General features: G+C 44.2%; 1 protein-coding gene across 4 annotated transcripts in view; it reads left to right on the top strand.

Moving 5' to 3' along the window:
• The window catches only part of PDS5A (PDS5 cohesin associated factor A), a 98,082-nt gene that overhangs the window by 47,256 nt on the left and 23,139 nt on the right, over positions 1-27,687 (top strand). For all 4 annotated transcript variants that reach the window (XM_038753310.1, XM_038753311.1, XM_038753309.1 and 1 more), the window contains exons 5-20: positions 1,616-1,742; positions 3,441-3,521; positions 4,839-4,979; positions 7,670-7,785; positions 11,149-11,243; positions 12,543-12,688; positions 15,009-15,160; positions 17,800-17,913; positions 18,882-18,963; positions 19,848-19,896; positions 20,154-20,293; positions 21,839-21,954; positions 23,625-23,730; positions 26,617-26,777; positions 27,106-27,229; positions 27,397-27,555. In XM_038753310.1, coding sequence (XP_038609238.1) covers positions 1,616-1,742; positions 3,441-3,521; positions 4,839-4,979; positions 7,670-7,785; positions 11,149-11,243; positions 12,543-12,688; positions 15,009-15,160; positions 17,800-17,913; positions 18,882-18,963; positions 19,848-19,896; positions 20,154-20,293; positions 21,839-21,954; positions 23,625-23,730; positions 26,617-26,777; positions 27,106-27,229; positions 27,397-27,555 — 1,909 coding nt within the window. The remainder of the gene's footprint in view (positions 1-1,615; positions 1,743-3,440; positions 3,522-4,838; positions 4,980-7,669; positions 7,786-11,148; positions 11,244-12,542; positions 12,689-15,008; positions 15,161-17,799; positions 17,914-18,881; positions 18,964-19,847; positions 19,897-20,153; positions 20,294-21,838; positions 21,955-23,624; positions 23,731-26,616; positions 26,778-27,105; positions 27,230-27,396; positions 27,556-27,687) is intronic.

Below are 27,687 nucleotides of genomic sequence, written 5' to 3'. Positions count from 1 at the left end.
TACTGTGTGCAGAGCACTGCACTAAGCGCTTGGGAAGTACAAGTCGGCAACATATAGAGACGGCCCCTACCCAACAGCGGGCTCACAGTCTAGAAGGGGGAGACGGACAACAAAACAGAACATGTAGACGGGTGTCAAAGTCATCAGAACAAATGGAATTAAAGCTATATGCACGTCCTTAACGAAATAAATAGTAGATATGTACAAGTAAATAGAGTAATAAATCTGTACAAATATATAGACAGGTGCTGTGGGGAGGGGAAGGAGGTGTTGGATGTGGGGGAGGAGGAGAGGAAAAAGGGGGCTTGTCACAAGCAAGGCCACCCCAGATCAGCCCATTGATGCGTCTCGCCCTGTATCCTTTGCCCAGTGGTGGCCCCGAAGGGTGTGAAGAGGAACGACTCTTCTGAACATCTAGTCACATACTAGTTCATTAAAACCTCTTGATAATTACTCATTTTTATTTCCCTTGTTTTCAACACATGCACACGCAGACACACAAAACCCTCTCCTCCTCACCCTTTTCCTCTCTCCCAATGCATTCTCTTAGTTTCAGCCAGCTACCCGTCAGCCTGTACGTATTTTCCGGTTTTTAATGTGTTCCCGTCCAAACGCCTTGCCACACATTTTGCGGACAGTCCTTCGTGCTGCCTCTTGAGACTGCTTCCTCTCCTGTTTTTCCCAGAAAACAACGGTCAGCAAGGAGAAATAGTCTGGGTCTGAAATTTATTTATGTTAGAGTTGATAAGCGTTTCCTCTGTGTCAACCACTGCTCTAAGCACTGGGGTAAATACAAGTTAATCAGGTCAGACAGTCCCCATCCCGCAGTCTGAGTAGGAGGGAGAGCAGGCACTGGATTCCTATTTGGCCGATGAGGAAACTGAGGCACGGAGAAGTTAAGTGACTTGCCCAAGGTCACAAAGCAGGCAAGTGGTGGAGTCAGGATTAGAACCCAGGTCCACTGACTCCCAGGCCTGTGGTCTTTCCACAAGGCTACACCGCTCCTCATTGTATATATAAATGTAAGCACTTAGAAATATGTAGAAATATTAATATAATGATAGTAACGATGGTAACAAATGCCATTATTATTATTATTATTATTATTATTATTATTATTATTAGTTAAGTGCTTACTATGTGCCAGGCACTGATCTAGGCACTGGGGTAAATACAAGGTAATCAGGTCGTCCGCTGTGGGGCTCACAGACTTTAATCCCCGTTTTACAGGTGAGGTAACTGAGGCCCAGAGAAGTTAAGTGACTTGCTCAAAGTCACACACAGCTGATAAGTGTCAGAACCGGGATTAGAACCCACGACTTCCGACTCCCAAACCCGTGCTCTTTCCACTACTCCACAATGTTATATTAATATTGATATAGTATGTTCATAAATATAAGCATAATATAAATAAAACGGACAACTTTTTCTCTGTGTGTGTGTGTGCACGTACACACGCAACCCCCATAGGTTAGCTATATGTACAGAACTGGACTCTAGAAAAAATAACAATATAAGTCTCTTGTTCTTATCTTTTAAATTCTGACTTGAATTTTGAGGTTTCCCTTGGTGGGTCAACGTTTTAAATCATTTTTTTCACTTTCTGTGTTTTTAGTAATAGCCACAACAAGAAGGTTCAGATGCATATGTTGGATTTGATGAGTTCTATCATCATGGAGGGAGATGGAGTAACCCAGGAACTGTTGGATTCTATTCTCATTAACCTCATTCCGGCACATAAGGTCTGCAAACGGAAAGCTACGCCCTGCACATATAAAATAAAAATACAAATTGTGGTTTAGGGCGTATCATCTGACCTCATTCCTTCCCCCATCCACGAGTAAATGCATTGACGTCTCTTTGTGGTGGGGTGTAGTCGGTGCAGGCTTCCTATATTGCTTTTAATTTCTGCAATACTCTTACCCTTTTCTCTGAATAAAACCTGGTCCCTTGCGTGGTGATAGTCCATATCATGGGTTACGGCTTGGCTGGAAGAGAGGGAGCAGGATGGCCACGGACGTGAGTTTGTCATAGGTGCCGCATCGTGGCTCCGTCCCAGAGGCTGGCAGAAATGCAAGGGAATTTGTCACGGCCAACCTGACCAACCAGACCCGCGGTTGCAGGCAGGAGGCATGTGACCTCTGTTTTAAGCTATTTTAACCTGGTGCTCCCGGAAAATACCATCTTTCGGCACGAAAAACGGCATAATGTGTGCCCAGCTGGTACTTGTCTCCAGAAGCTTGAGCCGGGAATGAGATTGTGTCCTGCGGCTCTTAGGAGCGGCAGGGGTGGAGATTGGGGACCGCCCTTCCTACTCTTAACTGCAAGGAAGGGACTTATCTTCCATTTTCTGCGACTTGAGACGGAAAAGGTTTCCCGAACGGGTGTTAGAGACAGATGACCGAGGCCTGGCCACAGCATGATTTACATGGAAGTCTGCCAGAAGCCACCCGGCTGGCCCATGGGCTCTTTAGAAAAAGACACAAACACTTTCTGGCATTTATTTTCCAAAACAATGCCTATATAAAAATCAGAAAATAATCGGTAATCTCCCTCAAGTGCTGTCACTGTGCCAGGCACTGTACAGATGATGCAGGGGCACTGATTCCCATATTGTCCTTGGCCCTCAAGGGGTTCATAGTCTGTGGAGGGGAGCGAATTACGAGATAAATGAAAATCAGGAGATAATTTAGGTGTAAATATTAAAGACTGCCTTAAACTTTCATTTATTTCCAACAGCATGCTGAGTACGCACAAAACTTTTTGTTTCATGCTGTGCCATAGCTTCATCATTATTATTGTTCTGACAGGGACAGGACCCTGCTGATTGTGAACCCCGTGAATATTGATTTTCATAGTCACTGGGTCTGAATGATGGCCGATGATCTCTTGGTTCGGCAGCTATTCATCCAGACTAAATAAAATATAAGGCTTCATTATCTGCCGAAGTGGCAAGATATTTTATTTAACAAAGGACCACCCCTGTAGTAGGATTTTCAACAGTCCAGGAAGGGAAAAGGTGGCATTACTTTCTTGAAAGCTTCATTGTCTTAGCTTCTGAAATACCCCTTGTACTTCAGCAAATCAAACACATGATATAATTTTGATTTTATTAGAGCTCTCCCTTGCTCTCAAGGAAATTGCACTAACGTGTAGTTAACTCTCGGTTGTTTTAGAGCATCAAGAGGTTATTTTAGCACTACATCCTATTCAGGGATGTTGACCAGGGAAGGAAACAGAAACTCCTTTGTGGAGTTTAATCTTAGGTATATGTGTAGCTATGTACACTTGCATTTATGTATAGGCTTTTATGACTTTGCTGTTTTAATGGATGGCAAGGTGGGTGTTTTTTTCCAGAAATCTAAAGCATTTCATATCTGTTGAAGATGCTGTCAAATCTAATTACATGCACCGTGAATGTTTTTCTTTCTTTATTTCAGAATCTAAATAAACAAGCATTTGATCTTGCAAAAGTCTTGCTGAAAAGAACAGTCCAGACGATCGAGCCATGCATTGCCAATGTATGTACCATTTCTGCCGTTTAGCCCTTATCAGTGGTTCTCAAGTATTGCTTATTACACGTGAAATCTCAAGGGTATATAGGGGAAGAATCAGTTATATCTTGCCATGTTAAACCCATTTGTATGGAACTACAACTAGTATGTTTCAAAGTTGTGGTTTCTGGGTCAAAGTTTGAATAGTATACATACATATTATAGGTTTATAATAATATTTTTATAATATATTATGTAATAATTAATATATATATTAAAGTTTCCCACAAAAGTAGATGGTTTAAAAAGTCTCTCCAAGAATTTTGGAGAGTACTCCATGTCAAAGTTGGCTTTTTGAAAACTGACAGAGAGAACTAGAGTTTCATTTGGGGATTTTTAAACCTCTTATTCAGAGTTCCTGGTGGTGGCTTGAAATGCTAGCCGCCAACCCTCAGAGACTCTCCCAAACCTTGCCTTAAATCTAGGTTGGTAGATAGAAGGGATCATTTTAACAAAGGACAATTTTTCCTTAAGAAAAATGTCAAAATTTAGTCATTTCAGACCTACGTATTTACCTTAAGTTGTTGCAGGCCATGCCAACTATTTGATTTTCAGTGAAATTGTGGGAATTCTTTTCCTTTATTTTTTCATTCCTTCAATTGTTTTAACTGTGGGCAGAGAACATGTGTACCGACTCTGTTGTATTCTCCCGAGCGGCTAGTACAATGCTCTGCACACAGAAAGCACTCAATAAATATGATTGATTATTCTACATGGATGCAGTGAACTGTGTAAATGCTTGGATGTCATAAGTATCCTTAGCTTCCAGATTCAGTAGGAAATTTTGATTTTGTGAGATGTTAATCAAGCATTATTTTTATGTAAAGAAATTAAAACTCTGATACTGATAGCTAGAGTATCTTTTCGGCCCCGACACCGCCAGGACCATCCAAGAGGTGTAGATTATTAATAAGCCATTGAAATATTTGGCAGATTGCTCTCTGGGAATATTCAGGGCGTCTATAAAGCTCGTAGTGACCATCTTATGAGGGAATTGAGACACACCATTTACAATACTTTCTTAGAGAGTATTTAGTTGGAGAAGGTTTGCTATTTAAAGGAAAAGCTCAAAAAAATTCACTTCGCATATCCAAATACCCATTTCTCCCGGAAAGCATTAACAAGGAGGTCAACAAATATTTTGCTACTTGGATGGGTCCAATCTCAGGATAAGGTGCAGACCAGACAGCAGCAGCATAGAAGACAGAAGAGCAGAAAAGTCTCACAGGGAATGTTAGGAAAGTGGATTAACAGAGAAATCCTTATTTTCTTCTTCTTTTATAGTTCTTTAACCAAGTCCTGGTGCTGGGAAGATCTTCAGTTAGTGATTTATCAGAACATGTGTTTGATCTGATACAGGAGCTTTTTGCCATCGATCCTCATTTACTACTGTCAGTCATGCCGCAGCTTGAATTCAAACTGAAGGTAGGACAGAGTGAAGTTCTTGTGTTCTTTTTCATAATTGAAGAGTGATAAAATCTAAGCACGTCTGAGAAATGTTTGCAGTTCCTGGAGGTGAAACCCCCAAAATTTCAGTGCACTACACCCATAAAATATCACTTTTTGAGGATGGCCCCTCCCTTAATTGCTTTCTTCAGAATGTAGTAGTGTAATAACAGTGATGATGAATTTGAATAGCAGTGACTTAAATGCCTTTCAAGAATTATCCTGAAGATTTACTGAGATTATTTCGGGAAGTAAGCATGTAACTGAGAAAAATGCCAACCATTAGTGTAATGGTTAGTCTAACTGTCAAGTATTTCACACCTAATAAAGGATTGTGGCATAGCTGTCCTGTGGGAAGAGGAATGGAATGGAATTTAGGGAATGGAAGGGGAACTGTAGAAAGCTAGTAATGAATATAGGAATAATGTAGATGTGAATTGGGTGTGTGAGTGAGAAGGGCACCCTCACTTTTGATTACCATGAAATTGAAATAGCATGTGTTTCATGAAATTTAAAAAACATAAGGGCTTGTTCTTAACTATTTAATGAAAAGTTCAAGAAGGCAAGGGAAACATGGGCTCCGAGACATCCTCGCTTGCTCTTGTTCTGTGGTGATCTTACTCATTGGTGCTTTGCTGGATCCTTGTGGTTCTGTCCCTCTAGAGAACTCTGGCCTCCTCTTTTTCCCGTCCGAACGGAGCTACTTTTCCTCACAAGGAATTCCAGTGCCTTATCGGTGCTGTCGAACAACAAGCAGTTTTAGTCTCTTTGAACAATACACTTCCAGCAACTGATCTCTGGCTGCCCTGGCAGACTTATGTGTGTGAAGGGAGCTAGATGTGGGGAAAACAAAGCAGAAAGGAGGCGCGTAAAGTCGGGGTAAGGTTTTGGGGACATTGGCTAGTTGGTATCAAGTGAGCTCTTTTATGTAGTTACAGAGTGCACAGTTAGGGCTCACTTAAGTAACTTGTAACCTGTACTTTTATCTTCTAAAGAGGCAGAGTGGGAAAATAATAATAGTAATGATTGTGTATTTAAGTGTCTACTGTGTGCCAAGCACTGTACTGAGCGTTGGGGCAGAGACAAGATCATCACTGGGGCTCACTGTCTAAGTAGGAGGGGGAGCAGGTATTGACACCCCGTTTTGCAGATGAGGGAACTGAGGCCCAGAGAAGTGAAGTGACTTGCCCAGTATCCCACAGCAGTCTTAGCACAGAGCAGGGATTAGAACCAAGGTCCTTTGACTAGCAGGCCTGTGTTCTCTACTCTATTAATCAGTCGTATTTATTAAGCAATTACTGTATGCAGAGCACCGTATTAAGCACTTGGGAGAGTACAGTATAACGGAATAGGGAGGCACGTTCCCTGCCCACATCGAGTTTATAGTCTAGAGGACTGTAAATCCAGATCTTGCAGTCTACATAGCTTCGACCACACTGCTTCCGCCCCCTCCCTCTCTATGCCAGTTGTGTGGGTTGAGAGGGAGTCATTTCTTAGGAGGAGAAATTGTCAATGGAAGGGCGGCAGGTGACTCGTTAGATTCTGAGAGGTAGTATGGGGAAAATGGGGCCGCCCGACTGGTTAAAACTAACTACTTAGGGGTGCTAAATCCAACCTAGCTGGGTTTTTAAGAGGTTTGGATGTCCCATTGCCCGTCTCCCCCACCCTGTTTGGGCCAGGTGGATCACTCCGAGCTCTCCCCGCCCCTCCCGGCATCACCACCCCAGGAGTTAGAGCACGGCACCTGCGGGTTAGCACCCTTTTGACAATTAAATCAGTTACTCAGTGGTAAGGAACGCTTACCATGTGCAGAGCACTGTACTAAGCGCTTGGGCGAATAGAAGATAGTTTTTGCCACGGAAAACAATAGGAAAAAACGCTTTCCTCGTTACCTTGAAAACGCCGACTACCTTTCTTCCCTCCTCTATGCCTGAATCCTCATAGGGCTTCCTAAGAATTGTCGCTGCCAGACAGGGCCCAACATCCAGCGCCTGAGACCAGCCATTTGGCTCCTGGAGTTACTTGCCAAACTGAGTTTGCAAATGGAAATCTGGCTTTCTTCATTGGTGAATTTGTAAATTTGGCTTTGTAAATGCATAGTGGTGAAGAGGAGAGATGGAAGCAGGAGTTTAACGAGATCACTGGTTTCTCTATTTTTATCAGAGCCTTTTGTGATCTCAGTCTAAGAACATTGTGTAATGTTATGGAATGCCCAGGTTATTACTGGATTAGGTGGCCCCTTCCAAATGAAATGCTATCCCTCTTAGGAATAACTTAAGTTTTGCTTTTTTGGCTTTTAGAGGTCTTCTGCAATACTTTAAGGATGCTGGGTATTGAGCCCCCTGGGTTTTGCGAACAGAAGCTGCTGCTAGTCCTGGCAGGAGAGGATTTATGTTTGTTGCCTCACTTTGTTATTCATGTGGACATCTACTCTACGCTCATTTGGCTAGCTAGCGGGATCTCGTCATGTTTCAGATTTTGCTTTTTCAGAAAGAACAATTGAAAATAAAAGCCCGCGAGCATTTACTTCCAAAATCCGGACATAAAGGCCAGATGCTGAAATTAGAATCTAAACCTGTGGGTGTGAGTTCCTAGAAAATATTATTCATTGTAACTGCTGGTTCTAGGCACTCCATTGATCCTTTTTCCCTTTCCCGTCTTTCTTGCAGAGCAACGATGGAGAGGAGCGACTGGCGGTTGTTCGTCTCTTAGCTAAATTGTTTGGTTCGAAAGATTCTGATTTGGCAACCCAGAATCGTCCTCTTTGGCAGTGCTTTCTTGGACGGTAAGAACCACAGACCTGTCTAGCATTTTGAATGTGATTTTTCTCAGGCCACAGTGACTGCTTGGAATATTTTCCACCTCTTTTATGCCAGACAAGTGCCTCTCCAGTAATAGGGTCTAAATTTGACTAGTGGCAAGGAGGATCTGTGGCTTTTACAAACCTTGTCTAATATTATACCCAGCCGTGAAGCACAAGCTACGCGGATCTCACACTAAAGTTGTAGCTTGAAATCACATTATTGATAGATAAGAAGTTGTTCTCACTATTTTCAAGGGGTTATTGCTAGTCACCCAAGGGAGAGGATAGATAATTCTTTTGGGTTTAAGCTCTTCCCCCCTGCTGCACCTTCTGCTTGGTGTTTCCAGTAATTCAGAGAAAGCAATTGTTTGATGCCACCATTCATTAGAAAGCCAGAATTAATGCATTTGCTTTGATTCATAGCTTTAGAGAGGTTGTAGCTTTGTCATCGTTACAAGTGTTGTAACTTATTGCCATTTTAATGTTTTGAAGGGATAAATCCTATATAGTACATTGGCATTCTATATAGTATGCCAAACTATGAAAGAATAATGCATCAAATAGTGAAAACCCAAGGTTTTTTTAAAAACGATATTTATCGTACACAGCACTAAACCACATGTATTGCTGTCCTTCATGTTTAACGATGACAGTAGTGGTGGGGAGGTCCCATGCAATGCAGGCAAATGTGGCTGAGGAGAGTAATGTGGGACCGACACACCCACCCCCATTGTTTACCTGGCAAGTCGTTATTCCACCTCAAGATTAGATTTTCTAGGCTCGGTCCTCTGGTGAGCTAGTTCTGAGGCAGTCCATGTTCATTTAAGGCCCATTTTCCAGCTCCCCAACTTCGGATGAGTGGTGCTTCCCAGAAGAGGGCTCCTCGGGCATCCAGATTTTTGACCGCGTGGTAGAGTCTCTCAGGATGACCAGTCATGGGCAAAAGGGTTGTGAGGGAAATCCTTTGGAGCCCTAGAAATTCATAAACTTTCCATTCAGATTAACCTCACTGTGCTTGTTTCCTCATCTGGAAAATGGGGGGATTCAGTCCCTGTTCTCCCTCAGCCTGTGAGCCCCATGTGGGACAAGGACAGTGCCTGACCTAATTATCTTCATTCTACCCCAGCACTAGTACAGTACTTGGCATACAGTAAGTGCTTAATAAATACCCCAGTAATTGTTGTTATTATGGGGCAGGTTTAGAAATACTCAGGATAGAGCTGGTAACCAAGCCATCTGCGCTTTCCCGGAGATTTAACGTAGAGTGAAAAGAAAAGGGAGTCGCGGGCAGATTTTTGAATTAGAGGGTGAGGTGTGGAAGAAAAATGGGCTTGTTGAGGGCAGGGAATGAGTCCGTTGTTGTATTGTATTCTCCCAAGCCCTTAGTACAGTGCTTTGCACATAGGTAATATTTATATATTTACAAATATTTGCATATATTACATTTATATATTATTGTTATTTATTATGTTCTAATATAATATATTATTAATACTTATATAGCATGTTTATATTTACATATGTACATGTAATATGTACATATTTACTATTCTATTTTGTTAATGATGTGCATATAGCTTTAATTCTATTTGTTCTATTTTGACACTTGTCTACATGTTTTGTTGTCCGTCTCCCCCTTCTAGACTGTGAGCCCACTGTTGGGTAGGGACCGTCTCTATATGTTGCCAACTTGTACTTCCCAAGCGCGTAGTACAGTGCTCTGCACACAGTAAGCGCTCAATAAATATGATTGAATGAATGAAAGTAAGAGCTCAGTAAATTCAGTTGAATGGATGAATGAATGAATGGGATGACCTGTAGTGATCAGAGAAGTAGGCGAAAGGGGCAAATACCGCACTGGCAAAACTGGCATTGGATAGTACATCCAGGAGGCAGAGTAATCAAGAGTGTCAAATCCAGCTGGACTCAAGGGTTTGGACTGAGTAGAGCCCAGTTGACAAGGTCAACTGGGAATGCAATCTCAGCAGAATCATCATCAATCGTATTTATTGAGCGCTTACTGTGTGCAGAGCACTGTACTAAGCGCTTGGGAAGTACAAATTGGCAACATATAGAGACAGTCCCTACCCAACAGTGGGCTCACAGTCTAAAAGGGAGAATGAATGAAGGGAGAGAAGAAAATAGATGCAGAGGAAGTGAACTCAGCAGGTATATGTAACCCATTCGAGGAGCTTTCATAGGAAAGAGAGCAGAGAGATGGGAGGGGAGAGTAATATTCAGCAAATGTAGTACTAGAGAGGGAGAAGACGTCAGAGAGTCAGCGGCCGAAGGTGAGGAGGGGAGGAGCAAGCGCTTTTAAGAGCTGAGAGGGGATGGGATCGTTTGTGGTTAGGGAAGGGGGTGATAAGGGGACTTGAGGCTTCAGGAGGGAGTTGAATGAAGTCACTTCACTTCTCTGCGCCTCAGTTACCTCCTCTATAAAACGGGGATGGAGACTGTGAGCCCCACATAGGACGGGGACTGTGTCTGACCCGATTGGCTTGTATCCACCCCAGCGCTTAGTAGAGTGCCTGGCACATAGCAAGCGCTTAACAAATGCCAGAATTATTATTATTATTATTCTAATTATTAGTAGCAGTAGTAGTAGTAGCAGCCCCTTAACTAATACCATCTGTTGTCTGAGGCAGCTAGCTGGCAGGATTACACCCTGAGCACTGCAGTATTTATTGAGCGCTTACTGTGTGCAAAGCAGTGTACTAAGCGCTTGGGAGAGTCCAATATAACATTGTAACAGACACGAGACCATGAGTGTTGGCTGCCCAAAGCACCATCACTTCAGTTCATTCATTCATTCAATCGTATTTATTGAGCGCTTGCTGTGTTGCCAACTTGTACTTCCCAAGCGCTTAGTCCAGTGCTCTGCACACAGTAAGCACTCAATAAATACGATTGAATGAGTGAATGCAGAGCACTGTACTAAGCGCTTGGGAAGTACAAGTTGGCAACATTTAGAGACGGTCCCTACCCAACATTCCTCCTCCTCCTCCTGTTCTTCCTCATCAGTGCTATCTATTGAGCGCTTACTATGTGCAGAGCATCATCCTAAGCACTTGGGAGAGAACAATACAGCAGAGGTGGGAGACGCCTTTTCTGCCCACAGCGAGCTCTGAAGTCTCAAGATGTTTAAAGGCATCAAAGAAATAGAACCTTGAACCTATGTAATCATCCTACGTAATCGTGTTTTCTTGGCAAAAATATTTTTGGTTCAGTCTGTATTGCAGGGCGATTTCTTGATCGACAAGCTTTAAATGTGTGGCTAATAGGAAGAAGTCACCTTCTCTAAGACCTGTTCAGGAGTAACACTTGATGGTTTCTTCCCTTTAGATTTAATGATATTCATGTTCCCGTGCGCCTAGAAAGTGTGAAATTTGCCAGTCATTGTTTAATGAATCACCCAGATCTAGCAAAAGACCTTACAGGTAAGTCACCTTGATTTTTTTTTTTTTAAGCATCTTTTGGAAATCCCGGGGTCCCTTTTCCAGCCTTTTGGGTTGAGCATGCCTCCGAAGCACCTGGCTTTTCCAGTAGCGGGCCTACAGCGCCAAGATGGCACTCACTGGGCCCGTTCTGGCTTCCCATTGTCCTCGCCCCAACCGTTGCTTTCACATTTGCTGGAGGGGAGGGGATGGTGAGGAGAGTGTGTTTTAGCGTTGAGGTGGGGAAGAGTAGAGCTCTTGGATGTTTTTCCTGCTTCCCACCTGGATCCTCTTCTGGGGCTCCACCTGTTAATAGTGGGGTTATCACGAAAGGTAATCCTATTAACCTGTGTTTTCACACAGGTGTTTCAGTGGAAAATAAGTGGTGGTGTTGAAGGGAAGTATATTCTTTTTGAAGTTACGGGGCTAGGAAACAAGTTCTTGAGTACCTCAAGGTTTTCTGAAAAGCTGAGATTCTCGCTACTGAGAAAACATTGCGTTTTGACATGGACTTTACTCCTTTAGGATTCCAGGAGTGTCGAGGTCTCAGGGACTGCAGTTTGATGGGACGGTACGGTTCCCTCAGGGAAAATAATTAGGGGTTAGTGGGGCCATTTTCTGGGGCGGGAGTGTGGCTGTGGTGGCCCTCGTCTCCCTCCACCCCCAACTCAGCTAACAGTATTTGCAGACCATCCGAAAGGGCTTCCTTCATAGGGGATAAGCCAAGGTGCCTCCTATCCCTCTCCCCCACATTGGAAGAGGGAGGGAATACACCTTGGGCAAGCAGCCTGCCTTATTCAGGAAGTTTATGGTCCTGGAAACCTAGAACATTCCTACCAAAATGCCCCATTGCCATTTTAATTTGCCCAACCGTCTTTGTGATGATAATTATAATGCTAATGTGATGTTTGTTAAGCAGTTATTATGTGCCAAGCCCTGTACTAAGCCCTGGGGTAGAGATAAGATAACCAGGTGAACACAGTCTCTGTCCCAAAAAGGGAGGAAGGGAGAACAGTATTGAATCCCCGTTTTGCAGATGAGGGAGCTGAGGCAGAGAGAAGTTAAGTGACTTGCCAAAGGTCTCACAGCAGGTAAGTGGTGGAGCCAGGATTAGGATCCAGGTTTTCTGACTCCCAAGCCTGTGCTGTTTCCCGTAGGCCTCGCTGCTTCTTTGGGGGGTAAAGTAGGGTGGGGACAAGGGGAGGAGATGGGGCCAGGAAAGCGAAGCCTCAACCATTGGAGATCCCTAACCACCAACGAAAATTTGCGCTCTTGTCAACTTTTTTTTTCGTGTCACAACAGAATACTTAAAGGTGAGATCTCATGATCCAGAAGAGGCGATTCGGCATGATGTCATTGTTACCATCATAACGGCCGGCAAGAGAGACCTCTCCTTAGTCAATGACCAGCTGCTTGGCTTCGTAAGGGAACGGACCCTAGACAAACGGGTATGATCATTTCAGTTTATAAAGAACGCGCCCTTTGAAATCCGGCCGTTCCAAGAAAAGGCTCTCGTGCTCTTCCGCTCATTGATCAGATTTTGTGAATGCTGCTGAGGGGGATGATGGCACATTCATGCAGGAGCAAAGTTGTTTCAGCAGATTGAAACTTGGTCAAATACGTGGATGATTTCTGAAGCACAATCTCTTGTGAACCTTTTGTGAATGGAGTGAGAAATAGAGTACAATCCAGACGATTCATCATCCTTATAACAATGATTGTGGCAGTTGGATTTTTAAGCGCTTACTGCATGCCAGTAACTGTATTAAGCCCAAAAGCCTCAGATCAGAGACCGAGTATGAAAGGAAGGGATGTGCTAGAGCCAACATAAACTCTATACAGGCTGCAGAGTGAAGCAAGCGCGTTTAAAAGTATATCAGCGTAAACATAAAACAGTGCCAATGCAAAAGAGCACTGAATGAAGACTATTACAGCGGGAAATCCGGGTACGCTCTTGTAGTAATGATAATAATAATGATGACATTTATTAAGCGCTTACTGTGTGCAAAGCACTGTTCTGAGCGCTGATAAGAAATTCTTCTTAAACGTGGTCTTTCATGGTCTTGTTTGGCATTTTTGTGTTTGATTACTATATATCGTTGTATTTTGCTGCTGACATCTGCCCCACATCCTGCCTCTGGTCTGGAAGACCCTCCCCGCCTTCCATACGCGACAGGCCAGCACTCTCCCCATCTGCAAAGTCTTAGTAAAATCCCATCGCCTCCACGAGCCTTCCCCAACAAAGCCTTCAGTTTCCCTGCTCCTTTTTCCTTCTGTGACACCCTAGCATGTGGAATTGCACCCTTTATTTACCCCACCCTCAGCCCCACAGTATTTATGTAATTAATTAATTAATTAAGTGATTTGTTTATTAATTATCTGTAATTTATTTTACTATCTGTCATCCCCTCTAGACTGTAAGGTTCTTCTGGGCAGGGAACATGTTTACCCACTCTGTTATTACACTCTCCCAAGCGCTCGGTACAGTGCTTTGCATACAGAAAGCTTTCAGTAAATGCAGTTGATTGTAGCATGGTATTCCAGGCAGCGTGATGTTACTGAAGTATTTAAATGAATGTTTGATCACCATCCTTAGAGAATTGCCACTTTTTTTGCACAGTCTTTGTATTTCAAAACCAGGAGAAGGATTTTACATGCTAGAGTTAAGTCTAGTGTTAAGGGAAACAGGAGAAAAAAAAGAGAATAAAAAGGAAAAAAGGAGGAGAGAAGGAAGGGAAAGGTAAGAGAGCAGTTCTCTTCTGTTGCACTCACCCAGATGTTGCATACAGACAGTAGGCACTTAGTAAATTAACGCCCTCTCCCTTCTCTTCCTTCCTCATACCAGTGGCTCAGTGAAGAAGCTCCCTCCCCTACATTAGCCTCTAATTGAGGCCCTCCTCATGTATGGACCTTAATCGGCTTCCTACGCTGGTGTGAGCCTTTAGCATTGGTTATTTCCTCTTCCAAAATCAGGGGAGAGGGGAAGGAATTATCCAATTGAGACAATTATAGGGGTAAATATGGTTATTCTTTTCCTTTCACTTCTAATGTAAAACAGATTCACAGTTCATCCTGCGGTAGCCCATTGTCGAATAATTAACCGTGCAGGAGGTCCGGATAAACCAACCAAAGGGCAGTCGTGGGTAGCTTTTAATGCAACCCGTCTCTGAAAGCAGCCTGTCACCGTGATGACAGAACAGAGTACAGTTTGTACGTCAGTCAATCAGTCATATTTACTGTGTGCAGAGCACTGTACTAAGCGCCTGGGAGAGTACGGAATAATTGCATAACGGACGACATTCCCTGTCCACGGTGCTTACAGATAATTACTCCAGAGGGGGAGACGGACATTAATATAAGTAAATTACCGCTAGGTACATCAGTGCTGTGGAGCGAAGCAGGGCGAAGCGGAAGGGAGTTGGAGAAGAGGAAAGGAGGGCTTCGTCACGGAAGGCCCCTTGGAGGAGATGTGACTTCAGTAAGGCTTTGAAGGCGGGGAGAGCGATTGTCTGTCAGATATGAAGAGGGAGAGCGTTCCAGGACAGAGGCAGGACACGGATGAGAGGTCGGCAGTGAGATAGATGAAATTAAGGTACAGTGAGTAAGTTGGCTTTACAGGGAGGCCAGGTAAGAGGTATCATTCCTCCACACCGAATCGAGCACCGCTTACGAGTCAGTCTGTGTTTCATCTACATTCTGTGGTTTGTTTATGTGATTTCCTTGGGAGTATTTTGTCCCTACTCATTTAAGGAATCTTCTGTTCCGTAGTGGCGTGTCAGGAAAGAAGCTATGATGGGCCTCGCCCAGCTCTACAAGAAATATTGTTTGCATGCAGAGGCAGGAAAAGAAGCTGCAGAAAAAGTGAGCTGGATAAAGGATAAACTTTTACACATATATTATCAGAATAGCATCGATGACAAGTAAGTCGACCCATGTCTCTCCCGAACCTATTGTTAGAAAACATTAGCGGCCAATTTCCCAATTTAGAGGTTTGTTGTGACCATCCCCAAAAACGCATTCGTGCTCTGGTATTTGTTGCCGGTTTAGATACATGAAGGAAAGTCATGCTGGCCCTGATTTATTGAAAATGTAATATTCTGTCAAGAGCCAGTGGCACTCCCCTGCTGGGGGAAAATAAGAATCATTCTCTAAATGCTACAAGACTTTGAAAGTCATGAAAATATTAACGTAATACCCGTTTTCTGGGTGCTGCCACGCTGTTCCAACAAAAATGTATCAGATAGGGTTATTCATTAGCAAAATTCCGAATTTAGCAGTGAATCCACAATGAGGAAGATCATGTAAACATTTAATTAGTTATTAGGTCTATTCAGTTCATATAATTTTCTTTGTACTCGAAGAAAATGCCGCTGAGGGGAAAACATGTTTGTGTCTGAAAGAGCCATGGCCTCATCCTGCCCACGGGCCTGGGTGTCAGAGGACCTGGGTTCTAATCCCGGCGCCACCACTTGCCTGCTGGGTGACTTTGGGCAAGTCACTTCACTTCTCTCGGCCTCAGTCCTCATCTGTAAAATGGGGCTTCAACCCCAGTCTCCCTCTTACTTGGACCGTGAGCCCCATGTGGGACAGGGACTGTGTCTCTACCTCAGCACTTAGTATAGTGCTTGACATGTAAAAAGTGCTTAATGAATATCACAGTTATTATTATCACACACACGCACACAAACACACAAAGATATATCCTTTGGGTTGTCATGCTTGCTTCCACTTTGGCCTCCTTGTTTCTCAATCCTTACTAAGCGTCCTGTCAGAAAGAACCACTCCTTTCTAAGAATCTGGAGGGCACAGCCAAGGAGGAAAAGTCGTTAGTAGAGGACAGGACAAGGTTTTACCGCACTACTCTGCACTGAATGCACACTCAGTAAATACCATTGATTGATTGCAGTACGTCTTGCTGGCCTGTTTTCGGCAGTTCCTTCCTAGTTTTCAGCTGACGTGGAGTCTTGTCGGAGGCTTTGGTTTATTATGTCTTTAAAAATGTTTCCTCTGTCCTCTTTGCTTTAAGTTTCCCAATTCTGGCTTCCTCCCCGCAAAAAAAACCCAGTTGAGAGTCAGTTTAATCCTCTCCTCCGGAGCAGGCTTTACACAAATGCTGGCTTTTAAAAGACATGTTTTGAAGATAATACTGCAAAACTCTCCCTTGCTGAGGCATCTGTGAGTAGATGAAAGGGACGGTGTTCCACCCTCCCTTGATTGTACCTCTCTTGCCACCTTAGAAGAGTGGAGTGGAGGTGAACGAGCACCTGAGATGTTAGAGAACGAGTGTGGCAATAAAGCGACTAGACCGAGTTCAGCATTTCTGATGGGGTGACTCCAGACTGAGGTTCAGATGTTTCTCTTTCTGACCCTTTTACTTCGTTTTTGTAGAAAGGTGGGACGCCTCGTAAGCATCCACTAGAAAGCATCATCCCCCCCTAGCCTTACCTCCTTCCCTTCCCCACAGCCCCTGTATATATGTTTGTACATATTTATTACTCTATTTATTTTACTTGTACATATCTATTCTGTTTATTTTTTGTTAATATGTTTGGTTTTGGTCTCTGTCTCCCCCTTCTAGACTGTGAGCCCACTGTTGGGTAGGGACCGTCTCTATATGTTGCCAACTTGTACTTCCCAAGTGCTTAGTACAGTGCTCTGCACAGAGTAAGCGCTCAATAAATACGATTGATTGATTGATTGATTTGAGGCACACTAAGTCCTCAGGGAACCGCTGAGAGGAGAGACAGACCAGGCTTAAAATCCCAGCCACAGCGCGCCGGTAGCGTCCACCTAACTGACCTAAATCAGTCAATCAGTGGTATTTATCGATCGCTAACTGTGTGCAAGAGCACTGTATTAAACACTTGGGAGAGAATAGTACAAGAGAACTAAGCTTCAGCCCGACTTCTGTGGAGAGAAGGGGCTGCCCAGGCTCAGTGGCACATTAAGTTTGTGCCTTTTAAGGCCTCTAAGACACAGCAGTGCAGCAGACACGCAGATGCAAACACTTTTGGGCTAGTTAAGGACTCCATTGCCTTAGCCATCTCACCGTAGCCTCAGTTAAGTTTGGCACGAGGGCTCTAGTCCAGCAAGGGCTACCCCCGGGCCACATGGGGAAGGAGCCCTGATGAAAATAATGTTAAATGTGATCGTTCACTAGGTGCCAAGCACTGTACTAAGCTCTGGGGGCGATTCAAATAATCACATCAGACACAGTCCCTTTCCTCCCAGGGGTTCACAGTCTAAGGCGGGAGGGAGAACAGGTATTGAACTCCCCATTTTACAGCTGAAAAAACTGAGGCACAGGAGAGGTAAGTGACTTCCCCACGCTCAAACAGCAGGAACGTGGTAGAGCCAGGATTAGAAGCCAGGTCCCCTGACTCTGAGGATCGGGGGCTTTCCACCTGACCACGCAGTGACGTTAATGATAGTGGCTGGAATTTGAAAAGGAAATAACCCAGTGCCCAACATGGGAACAATTCCCAAAGGAGCAGTTTCTGAAAATGCTTCTTATAAACCACAAGTGTATTCTGATTAATATTTGTTTCCTCCTTTGTAGGTTGTTGGTAGAAAAAATCTTTGCTCAGTATCTTGTCCCACACAACCTGGAAACAGAAGAAAGAATGAAATGTTTATATTATTTGTATGCTAGCTTGGATCCAAATGCTGTAAAGTGAGTATAGTTATTAAATACAATTGATGCGTTGGTCAGATCTTCTGAAAATCTCATGAAAATCATTAATATCTGCAACTTAACCGGGCCCCAGAATTAAAGCCAAAGTCTAGAATTCAAACTCAGCCCAATCCCCAGTACCCTCATCCCATCCCTGAATCAAACCTTGCTTGTTCCACTAGGTAATTCTGACTTTTTTGAAATCCTCTTTTGATTGCTTCATTTTAGAAAATGCTGTTTTAGCAGAAGGTTCGTAAGCTAAAAATCCAGCCCTTCATAAGATCTGATATACGTTTAAATTATAAAGCTGAAAACTAGAAGAAGCAAGCACCCCACATACATTTACTGTACTGGCATCATCCCACCCATTTTTTTATTTTTTTTTGTCATCTATATCTTCTCATCTGCATCCTCTAGACTTTAAGCTTTTTGTGGGCAAGAAACGTCTCTGCCAACTCTGTTATATTGTACTCTCCAAAGCGCTTAGTTCAGTGCTCTGCATTCAGTAAGCACTCAGTGAATATGATTGCTCGATTGATAGATCTGAACTTGTTGCACAGATTCTGCATTTTCTCAGTGTGCGGCTCCAGTGTTTGGGAAGGAACAATTCCTGAAATAACAATCTTTTATAACGTTCTCCTCGAATGATATCCGTTTAGTAGGAAAGGAGAGTCATTTCAAGTCTTAGGAGTGCAGTGCATTTGGGTCTAGACTCTTCGTTTAGATTCCCTTTCAAAAACTTAGAAGCCAGTTTTTATCTGGTCAGTGTTGGTTTCGGACGTCCCATAATTTATCATCCTCATTGTGTCAAATTGGGTTCACTTTACAGAGCTTTGCATGACACTGTTTTCTCCAAATGCACTCCCACTTTCGGGTAGGAGCCATTTGTAGGGTAAACATAGAAGCTAAGGTTTCTATAAACATGTCTCTTTTTCTTTTTTCATCCTATTTTTCTTCTCTCTTTACAGAGCACTCAATGAAATGTGGAAGTGCCAGAACATGCTTAGGAGCCACGTTCGAGAGCTTTTGGATTTACATAAGCAGCCTACTGTATGTTCGCTGATTCATATGATAATGTCTCTTAAATTGAGTATTTTCTAGTTTACAGGGGGGTCTTTTAATCCGAAATGGTTAAAGAAGATATTCGAGTTCCACTTTTTTATGTCCGTGAGGTGATACACTAGCATGTCAAACCTCCCTTTAGTTATTTCTTTCAGCTAAAGTGTTAGGATCTGGGAATAACGGGCCAAGAAAAAGGCCCAAGAGGGACGGAGGCAAGTTTTTAAATAGTGAGTCTGCCCTGCCTGCCAAACTCTCAAGGAGCAGCCCACCAGCCCAAAGGCGGAGGCGACTGAGGAGGAGCAGGAACAGACGTGGCCGCCTTCTCTCCTGCCAACCAGCTGGGGACCGGGCGTTCAATGCGCTTGCCTTCCTGGTATTTGAGTCGAGTCAGTAGCTCAGTAATTGGAAGCAAAATGATTTGTCCTCCAAAAGTGGCTAAGGGAGCATGCCAAGTTTTCATTTTGGTCACTTGCTCCCTGAACACGTCCCCATAAAGTCTCTCCTTAGAGAGTAGGCAGTCTGGCTATCTAGAGGTCATGCTCCATATCTGCCATGTGCTTGGAAGGGAGGCAGCCGTTCTGCTCGCCGCTTTCTTTCCTGCGAAGATCTCAGTGACACTCCAAAGGTAAACTGATCTGGTCTGGGCCAGAGGAGGGTGTAACACCGTCCCTTTTGCTCTCTACGTTCACAACTGATAGCCTTGACTGATAGGATGTCCATTTCCTAAAAGCCTGACGGGCCCCACCACTCCCCCCTTAACGCTAGTCCCCTTTCCTTCACTCCCACCCCTTTGGGCAGGTGACCAAGGCTCCTCAGCTTGGAGGGGATCCCCAGACTTCTGGTTGTCTCACAAAGATTTTGTTTTGTTTCAGTCAGAGGCGAACAGCTCTGCCATGTTTGGAAAGCTGATGACCATAGCAAGTAAGTACGTTTACTCATTCGGTAAATCACTTTATAGGAATAACCTCTTGCGTGTGGGGAAACCTGTAGTTTCTTGAAAATAGCCTTACAAATAATTGTCTGGCTATTTAGAGGGAGAATACAGATGTATTCATTTTCTGCCAGTGCACAGACATTGAAGATTGTTCAGAACTGGGGAAAAAAAAGTCGGTCGTGGTTCTTCCTTTGCAAGTGAGCATTGGTCTCGTTTATTTTTTTCTCATATCTCACTTTGGTAGAGAATTTGCCTGACCCTGGAAAAGCACAAGATTTTGTAAAGAAATTCAATCAGGTCCTTGGTGATGATGAAAAGCTCCGGTCTCAACTGGAGTTATTAATCAGTCCCACATGCTCATGTAAACAGGCAGATGTCTGTGTGGTGAGTAAACTACTTACATTTGATCTTCAAGAGAAATATGAATCAGTAGTATTTATTGGGTGTCAGGTAAGGTAGGGTGGGGAGACCTGAGTGCCTTAAAGCCAATGAAAGGAATTTCTGTTTCATGAGGATTTGGATGGGCAACAATTGGAAGTTTTTGAGGAGTGGGGAGATAAAAATCATGTTGGATTCAGTCTCTACCCCACCTGGGGCTCACAGTCTAAGTAAGAGGAAGAACGGGTATTTAATCATCATTTTTCTGTTGAGGAAACGGAGGCCCCTGACTCCCAGCCTCTGCCCTTTCCACTAGGCTGAATGAGAAGTCAAGGATAATGCCATGGTTATGGGCAGGTGGAGTTGTCTACAGTGATGGGAGTGTCAGGTCAGGGACAGGGTTTGAGTTGGAAGATGAGGAGTTCCGTTTTGGACATGTTACGTTTGAGGGGCCTGCTGGAAATCCAAGTAGAGATGTCCTGAAGGCAGGGGGAAATGCGAAATTACAGAGAAGGAGAGCGGTTAGGGCCGGAAAGGTAGACTTGGGAATCATCTGCGTAGAGATGGTACTTAAAGCAATGGGAGCAAATGAGCTCTCCAAGGGAGTGTGTGTAGAGGGAGAATAGAAAGGGACCCAGACCTGAGCCTTGAGGGACTCCCACAGTTAGGGAGAAAAAGCCAGTGAGAGACCCGACTGGGAGCAGCCACAGCTGTAGGAGGAGAACCAGGAGAGGAAGCCAGGTTAGATCATCTGTCCAGGAGAAGGGGGTGTTCCTCATTATGGCAGGCAACTGAGAGATCAAGGAGGATGGAGTCGCGGTCATTGGATTTGGCCTGAAGGAGAACATGAGCCACCTTTGAGAGGGCACTTTTGGTGGAGTAGGAGGGGTTGGAAGCCAGTTGCTAGGGGTCAATTAGAGGGGAGGCATCGGGTGTAAAAACTCAATCAAGAAGTTTGGAGAGAGATGGGGTGATAATTGGAAGGTGTCAGGGGTTAAGGGTGGGGGTTTTTAAGATAGGTGATACATGGGCGTGTTTGAAAGCAGTGAAGAAGGGGGGAAGTGGTAATCAGTTAATGGTTTTTACTGAGTGTTCACTATGTGCAGAGCACTGCACTAAACATTTGGGAAAGTACAGTACGACAAAGTTGGTCGTATTCCCTGCTCACAACAACCTTGCAGTCTAGAGGGGAAGACAGACAGGAAACAGCATAGCATAGTGCATAGAGCATAGGCCCGGGAATCAGAAGTTCATCGTTCTAATCCTGGCTCCACTATCAGTCAATCAATCAATCGTATTTATTGAGCACTTACTGTGTGCAGAGCACTGTACTAAGCGCTAGGGAAGTACAAGTCCACTACTTGTCTGCGGTGTGACTTTGAGCAAGTCACTTTACTTCTCTCTGCCTCAGTCACCTCATCTGTACCTCATCTGTGGATTGAGACTGTGAGCTCCCCAATAACTTACAATATATCATTATAGACGTGTACGTAAGTGCTTTAGATATTGTTTCAGTATGTTATTCTTATGGAATCGTTTTTGTTTCTGTAGCGAGAAATTGCCCGGAAACTAGCAAATCCCAAACAGCCAACAAACCCTTTCCTCGAGATGGTCAAATTTCTTTTGGAAAGAATTGCCCCTGTGCACATTGATTCAGAAGCCATCAGGTAGGTACTACGCATGCTCCTTTTAGTGTTACGTCGGTCTGTAACAGGCTATTTGTACCTAGGAGCAGGCTCGGGGAGATGGGAACTGTTTCATAACTTCCATTTGAGCAGTCAGTTGGAAATTCCGCACGAACAACTCATGGATTCAGCTCACTCAGCGAGATCACGTATCCGGTTGGACCTATTGGTTGAGCCGTCATCTTTGTGATCTTTCATTTTTCAAAAGAAAATGAATTTAGTTAAAATAGTTCTTGGCCACGTGAACTCAGGCATTGATGGAGGTGATGGTATTTTAACCGCCACCTCTCTGAAAAGAAATTTCCCTATTTATCAGAGAACAAGAAAGATAAGATAAGCCCTGCTGGTAACTTAACGTTCTCTGCTGAGTTTATCAGAAGACTATATACTTCGAGATTATTGCTTTGCGATCTGCTTCAGAGGACTACTGTCCAGATAAATCTTCCCCTCGGTGCTTACACCGAATGCATGGTTCTCATGCCAGAACGGAAGGTACCCTTAGTAAAGACCACCAAAGTCTGACTGGAGGCAAATGCCTCAACAGGTGACTTCCACAAATTGTGATTCCGGGGCCTGCTGTTTCCCCTTAGAGGATTTTTCACGTAATTCAAGGGGACAATAGCTGCGGGGCGGCTCTTTAACTCCTGGGGATCTTCTCTAGGTGGAATGTCAGGTTGAGGAACGGACGCGGAAAGAGCGACACATTCCCTGCCTGTGGAGCCGTTCCTATCAACCTCTGAGGTGGGAGGGGTGCTAGGAACAGGAGGAAGAAAGCGGGGAGCGGTATTGGGTGAGAGAGCAGGGAACAAATCGACGTGGAAGAACTAAAGGAGACTCAAACCAAATTTTCAAAAAATGACTTGGAGGATAATACCTAATACGACCCCCAGATCCACTCCCTAACTGAACACCTTTCCCTCTCCCATCTTTCCTGCCAGTGCTTGGCGCGTAGTAAGCACTCAGCAAATAGCCTAATTAGTATTAACGATCACTACATTGGTACCCGCCCAACCTGTTACTTAAAATGGAAGCCCCAAGGGTCTCGAAGAAAGCAGGGCAGTCGCCAGTGTTGCCTGAATCTTGGCCTGCTAGCCATAAGGCTGGGAGCTGCAGTGTGAGCCACACAGAGCTGCCTGCTAGTCGGACCTCCTGGAGGGCAAAGAGCAGGCCTGGTGCATGCAGCAAGCGCCTAGATGTCCTGGCCCTTAGAGTGAAGCCTGCTTTGATTGTGCCCAGAGGTAAAGAGGGCATTGTTTGTTTCCCAGCTAAACTCTGACACAGATCACACACCAGTCTCATTAGGCCGTACTAAAGAAAATCAGTTGCAAGCCGAGGAGTTCATCCCGATGGTTTTATCATCATCATCATCATCATCAATCGTATTTATTGAGAGCTTACTGTGTGCAGAGCACTGCACTAAGCGCTTGGGAAGTACAAATTGGCAACATATAGAGACAGTCCCTACCCAACAGTGGGCTCACAGTCTAAAAGGGGGAGACAAAACCAAACATACTAACAAAATAAAATAAATAGAATAGATATGTACAAGTAAAATAAATAAATAAATAGAGTAATGAATATGTACAAACATATATACATATATACAGGTGCTGTGGCGAAGGGAATTATTTCCCTTATTATTTATTTCGTAGTGCGTTGGTGAAACTGATGAACAAATCGATAGAGGGGACCGCCGACGATGAAGAGGAGGGTGTTAGTCCAGATACCGCTATCCGTGCGGGACTTGAACTTCTCAAGGTATTTCTTCGTCATCGTCTACACGTGCTCCGATGCCAAACAGAACACCACTGACGTGGAACTCACAGTGCACAGAAATGGTTGGAAAGGCTGACACGTGACCAGCGGTTCCTGCCAGATTGTGTACACGTGCGACCTGGGCTCTGTTTTAGCGATGAGTTTGTTCTCTGCAGTACTTGAAAGTGCTTCGGATTTGCTTCTTAGCCACACGGTCTAGGTGTTTGCTACTGTTTTATCCATCGTCTCAAATTCTCCTTAATAATTATATATCCGTCCTTTTACGCCAGGTGGTCTGGAAGGCTCCTCAGGTAGGGCGTGCAACTTTTATTTCCGTCCAATTCTCGGTCAGTATCGATTGTGATGTTCTGTTAGAAAAGACCCCATACTTTTATGATACAATTCACTACTGTTGGCCCCCAACTCTCTGATGCAGTATTATACTTATATGTACCAATATTGCCCCATTTCTTGTTTTTGAATCTGTGAAGCCTTTTAGACTGTAAATCCCAGGAGGGCAGGAACTGATTGCTTGTCACTGCACCCATATGGGCAGTAATATCATCCAGTGACCCCTTTTTCTTGGCAGGAAAATTAAGTCAGCACTCCAAAATCCCTCCCTAGGAAGTAAGTGGGTTTACATATCCGAAAAGCCAGTTGACAGGCCCCAAGCTGTTAGTGTAGCGGTTGGATTTACCTAGGGCCACTTTAATTAGCCTCTGGGCCTTAGTAAATCACGAATCATCTCCTGAACCCAAGGCTCACGGGGCAAGTTTAGGGGGATAGAGCATTTCTCTTTCAAAAGATATTAAGATGATACCTGAGAAACTTCAGTTGGATAAACCTAGCTAAGAATTGCCCAGGGCCCAAAATGTCAGCTTGAATGGTGGAAGCCAAAAAAAAAAAAAGAGCAGGAACAACTGATTTGTCACTCTGATGTGAGCTCAAAAAATCAGTTATGAGGCTCAGGTGGAGGCCCCGGTTTGTTGGAATAGTTAGTTCCTTGGGGAAAGAGAATGTGTCGTATGCTTCTATTATACTTTCCCAAGCACCAAGCAGAGTGCATTAATAGTAATAATAATAATAAAATAATAATAATGGCACTTGCTAAGTGCTTACTATGTGCAAATGTTAACAGTGCAACAGTGCAAAGCACTGTTCTAAGCGCTAGGGGGGTGATACAAGGTGATCAGGTTGTCCCACGGGAGGCTCACAGCCTTAATCCCCATTTTACAGATGAGGTAACTGAGGCACAGAGAGGTTAAGTGACTTGTCCAAAGTCACACAGCTGACAAGTGGCGGAGCTGAATTTAGAACCCATGACTTCTGGCTCCCAAGCCCGTGCTCTTTCCACTGAGCCACGCTGCTTCGGCATGTGGTGTTCAGTAAATACCATTACTACTACTAAATGTAGCAGAATGGACATTCGTTTGAAGCTGACTTCATCTCCCTGTGATCTGTAACATGGTGATGTTCCACTATTTCCTCTCGGGATATGGATGTTTGTGAAATCTTTCCTTGTAAGGAAGGTTCCACATATACGTCAGTGTAATCCCAACCTACGAGGAGCTTCAGTGTGGGTTATCCCTCCATGAGAATATGAACACTGGAAGGGAACATTCTTTTCTAATGGAATACATAATTATTCTCTCTCCAGATTTAATTTGATAGCACCAGAAGTTGCCCATTTATCCATTTGTCATTGGAGAAAAGCAAATGCAAGCTGAGATTGTAATACGAGTAATTTGCCAATTGCGTTTGCTTCTCAAATTTCCGTAAAGTGGATTTCTCCAGTACCTTGCAAAGTTCAGTGCAAAGGCACTTGAAGATTGAGGTCCTGAGGCTAAATCCTTTCACACACCTTTTCCTCCTTGCCTATTTTTCCTTTCACATTTTCCTTAGAGGTGTCTCTGTCGAGCCTCACGGTGAAACTTCACGGATCTGACATTCTTGCTAGGTACTAATCGTGTATCATTATTTAGCTCAAACTGAGCGCAGTGCATTGCACTTAAGCACTTGGGAGAATACAGTGAATAAATAAGGCACGATTCCCGCCCGTAAGGCAATCTAACTGATGAGACAAACTAAAAAAATAACAAGACGAGAGGAAGAAGGAAAGGAGATAAGTCTGAATAGGTGCTTAAGTAATCGGGTATCTAAGATATGTGCGTGATTGATATTGGACTGTCATGAGTACACCAGTATTTTGGGGGTGCAGAAGTGCCGAGACTGCAGTAAGGCCGGGGAAGCGGGGGCGTTGGGAGATCAGAGATGAATTAGGGACGGCCACCTGGTGTGGCAGGGTCAAGGGCAGCTCTGGAAGTCCTGGGGAAGTGTCTGGAGTAATGAGGAGGAGGGAAGGCAGAGTGAAAAGATAGTTGCTGTTCCATCTGGGTCTCCCCCAAAGTTTCAAACAATCATTCATTCATTCATTCAATCATCTTTATTGAGCGCTTACTGTGTGCAGAGCACTGTACGAAGTGCTGGGGAAGTACAAGTTGGCAACATAATGGCAATCAGTCATTTCTCACTGTTGCACTGTTTCCCGGTTCTAGTGCTAAGTAGTATAATTGACCGGTTCTTAGGTTCACCTCAACCCTCCGTCCACCCACCCCCCACAACAGTAATGCCAGGAGACCAAAGACAGGAGGAGGAGGAAAAGAAAAGGCCCGGCTCGGGTGCCAACTGCTGTATATTCAAGCGGTCGGTCTGGGCCTTGGAAGAAGCCTGCTTTGGGATAGCTATCTCAACGTGCGATAGAGCATAGCGCCGTTGCCGTCAGTGGGTCGGTGACCCATGCAGTCCCTGCTTTTCCTCAGGACATATAGCAGTCCCTGCTTTTTTTGGATTTACATACTGAAGAGGCTTTCTGTCTCTTTTTATGTGCAGGTTCTCTCTTTCACGCATCCTACCTCGTTCCATTCTGCAGAGACCTATGAATCTCTCCTGCAGTGCCTCAGGATGGAAGACGACAAAGTAGCCGAAGCTGCCATACAAATTTTTAGGAACACAGGCCACAAAATAGAAACAGACCTCCCCCAGATAAGATCGTAAGTGTATTTCCCTTTTCACCCTCTATTCCCATTCTTCTCCCAAGCTACCTCTCAGTTATCTCTCTTTTTCTCTCTCCTTTTTTTTTTTTTGACGGGGGCGGGGATGTGTTAAGCACTAACTATATGCCAGGCATTGTACTAAGCGCTGGGGTAGATACAAGCTAATCAGATTGGACACAGTCCCTGTCCCACAAAGGTAACTGAGGCACAGAGAAGTGGAGTGACTTGCCCAAGGAATGCTGCTGACAAATGGTGGAGCCAGAAACAGAACCCGAGTCCTGATTCACCTACCCACCACCTAAGTGTCTTGACTCGATTTTTGCAGGACTTTAATTCCCATTTTGCACCAGAAAGCAAAGAGAGGGACTCCTCACCAAGCGAAGCAGGCCGTCCACTGCATCCATGCTATCTTCAGCAATAAAGAAGTGCAACTTGCCCAGATTTTTGAGGTAATGTTAATTCTGTGTTCACATAACTAGCTTCCCAATCAGTGTTGTTTGGGCAAATGTCCCCCAGTCTGCAATCCCTCAGTCAGCGAGCGGTCTCAATCGATTGTGTACTGTGTGTTTTTCCCTGCCTCTTGACATTATGTGTCTGTGTGTGTTGAATCCTCTAGCCCCTCAGCAGAAGTCTGAATGCCGATGTCCCCGAGCAGCTCATAACGCCACTGGTCTCTTTGGGCCACATTTCCATGTTAGCACCGGACCAGTTTGCTTCCCCGATGAAGTCAGTAGTGGCAAATTTTATTGTGAAGGATCTTCTAATGAACGACAGGGTAAGTCTCCAAGCCTCTTTCTAAACTGCCTCATTTTTCCCAGTAGCTTTTACTGGGATTATAAAAGGCATTGCACCAGAAGGCAATTTTGGTACTTGGTAATGATGTTGCTGTGAGTCGGTCAATCATCAT

The sequence above is a fragment of the Tachyglossus aculeatus genome, chromosome 10 (assembly GCF_015852505.1).
Source record: "Tachyglossus aculeatus isolate mTacAcu1 chromosome 10, mTacAcu1.pri, whole genome shotgun sequence".
NCBI classification, from domain to species: Eukaryota; Metazoa; Chordata; class Mammalia; order Monotremata; family Tachyglossidae; genus Tachyglossus; species Tachyglossus aculeatus.
The sequence above is the reverse complement of the archived record's forward strand: the minus strand, read 5'-3'. Positions and strand labels throughout refer to the sequence as shown.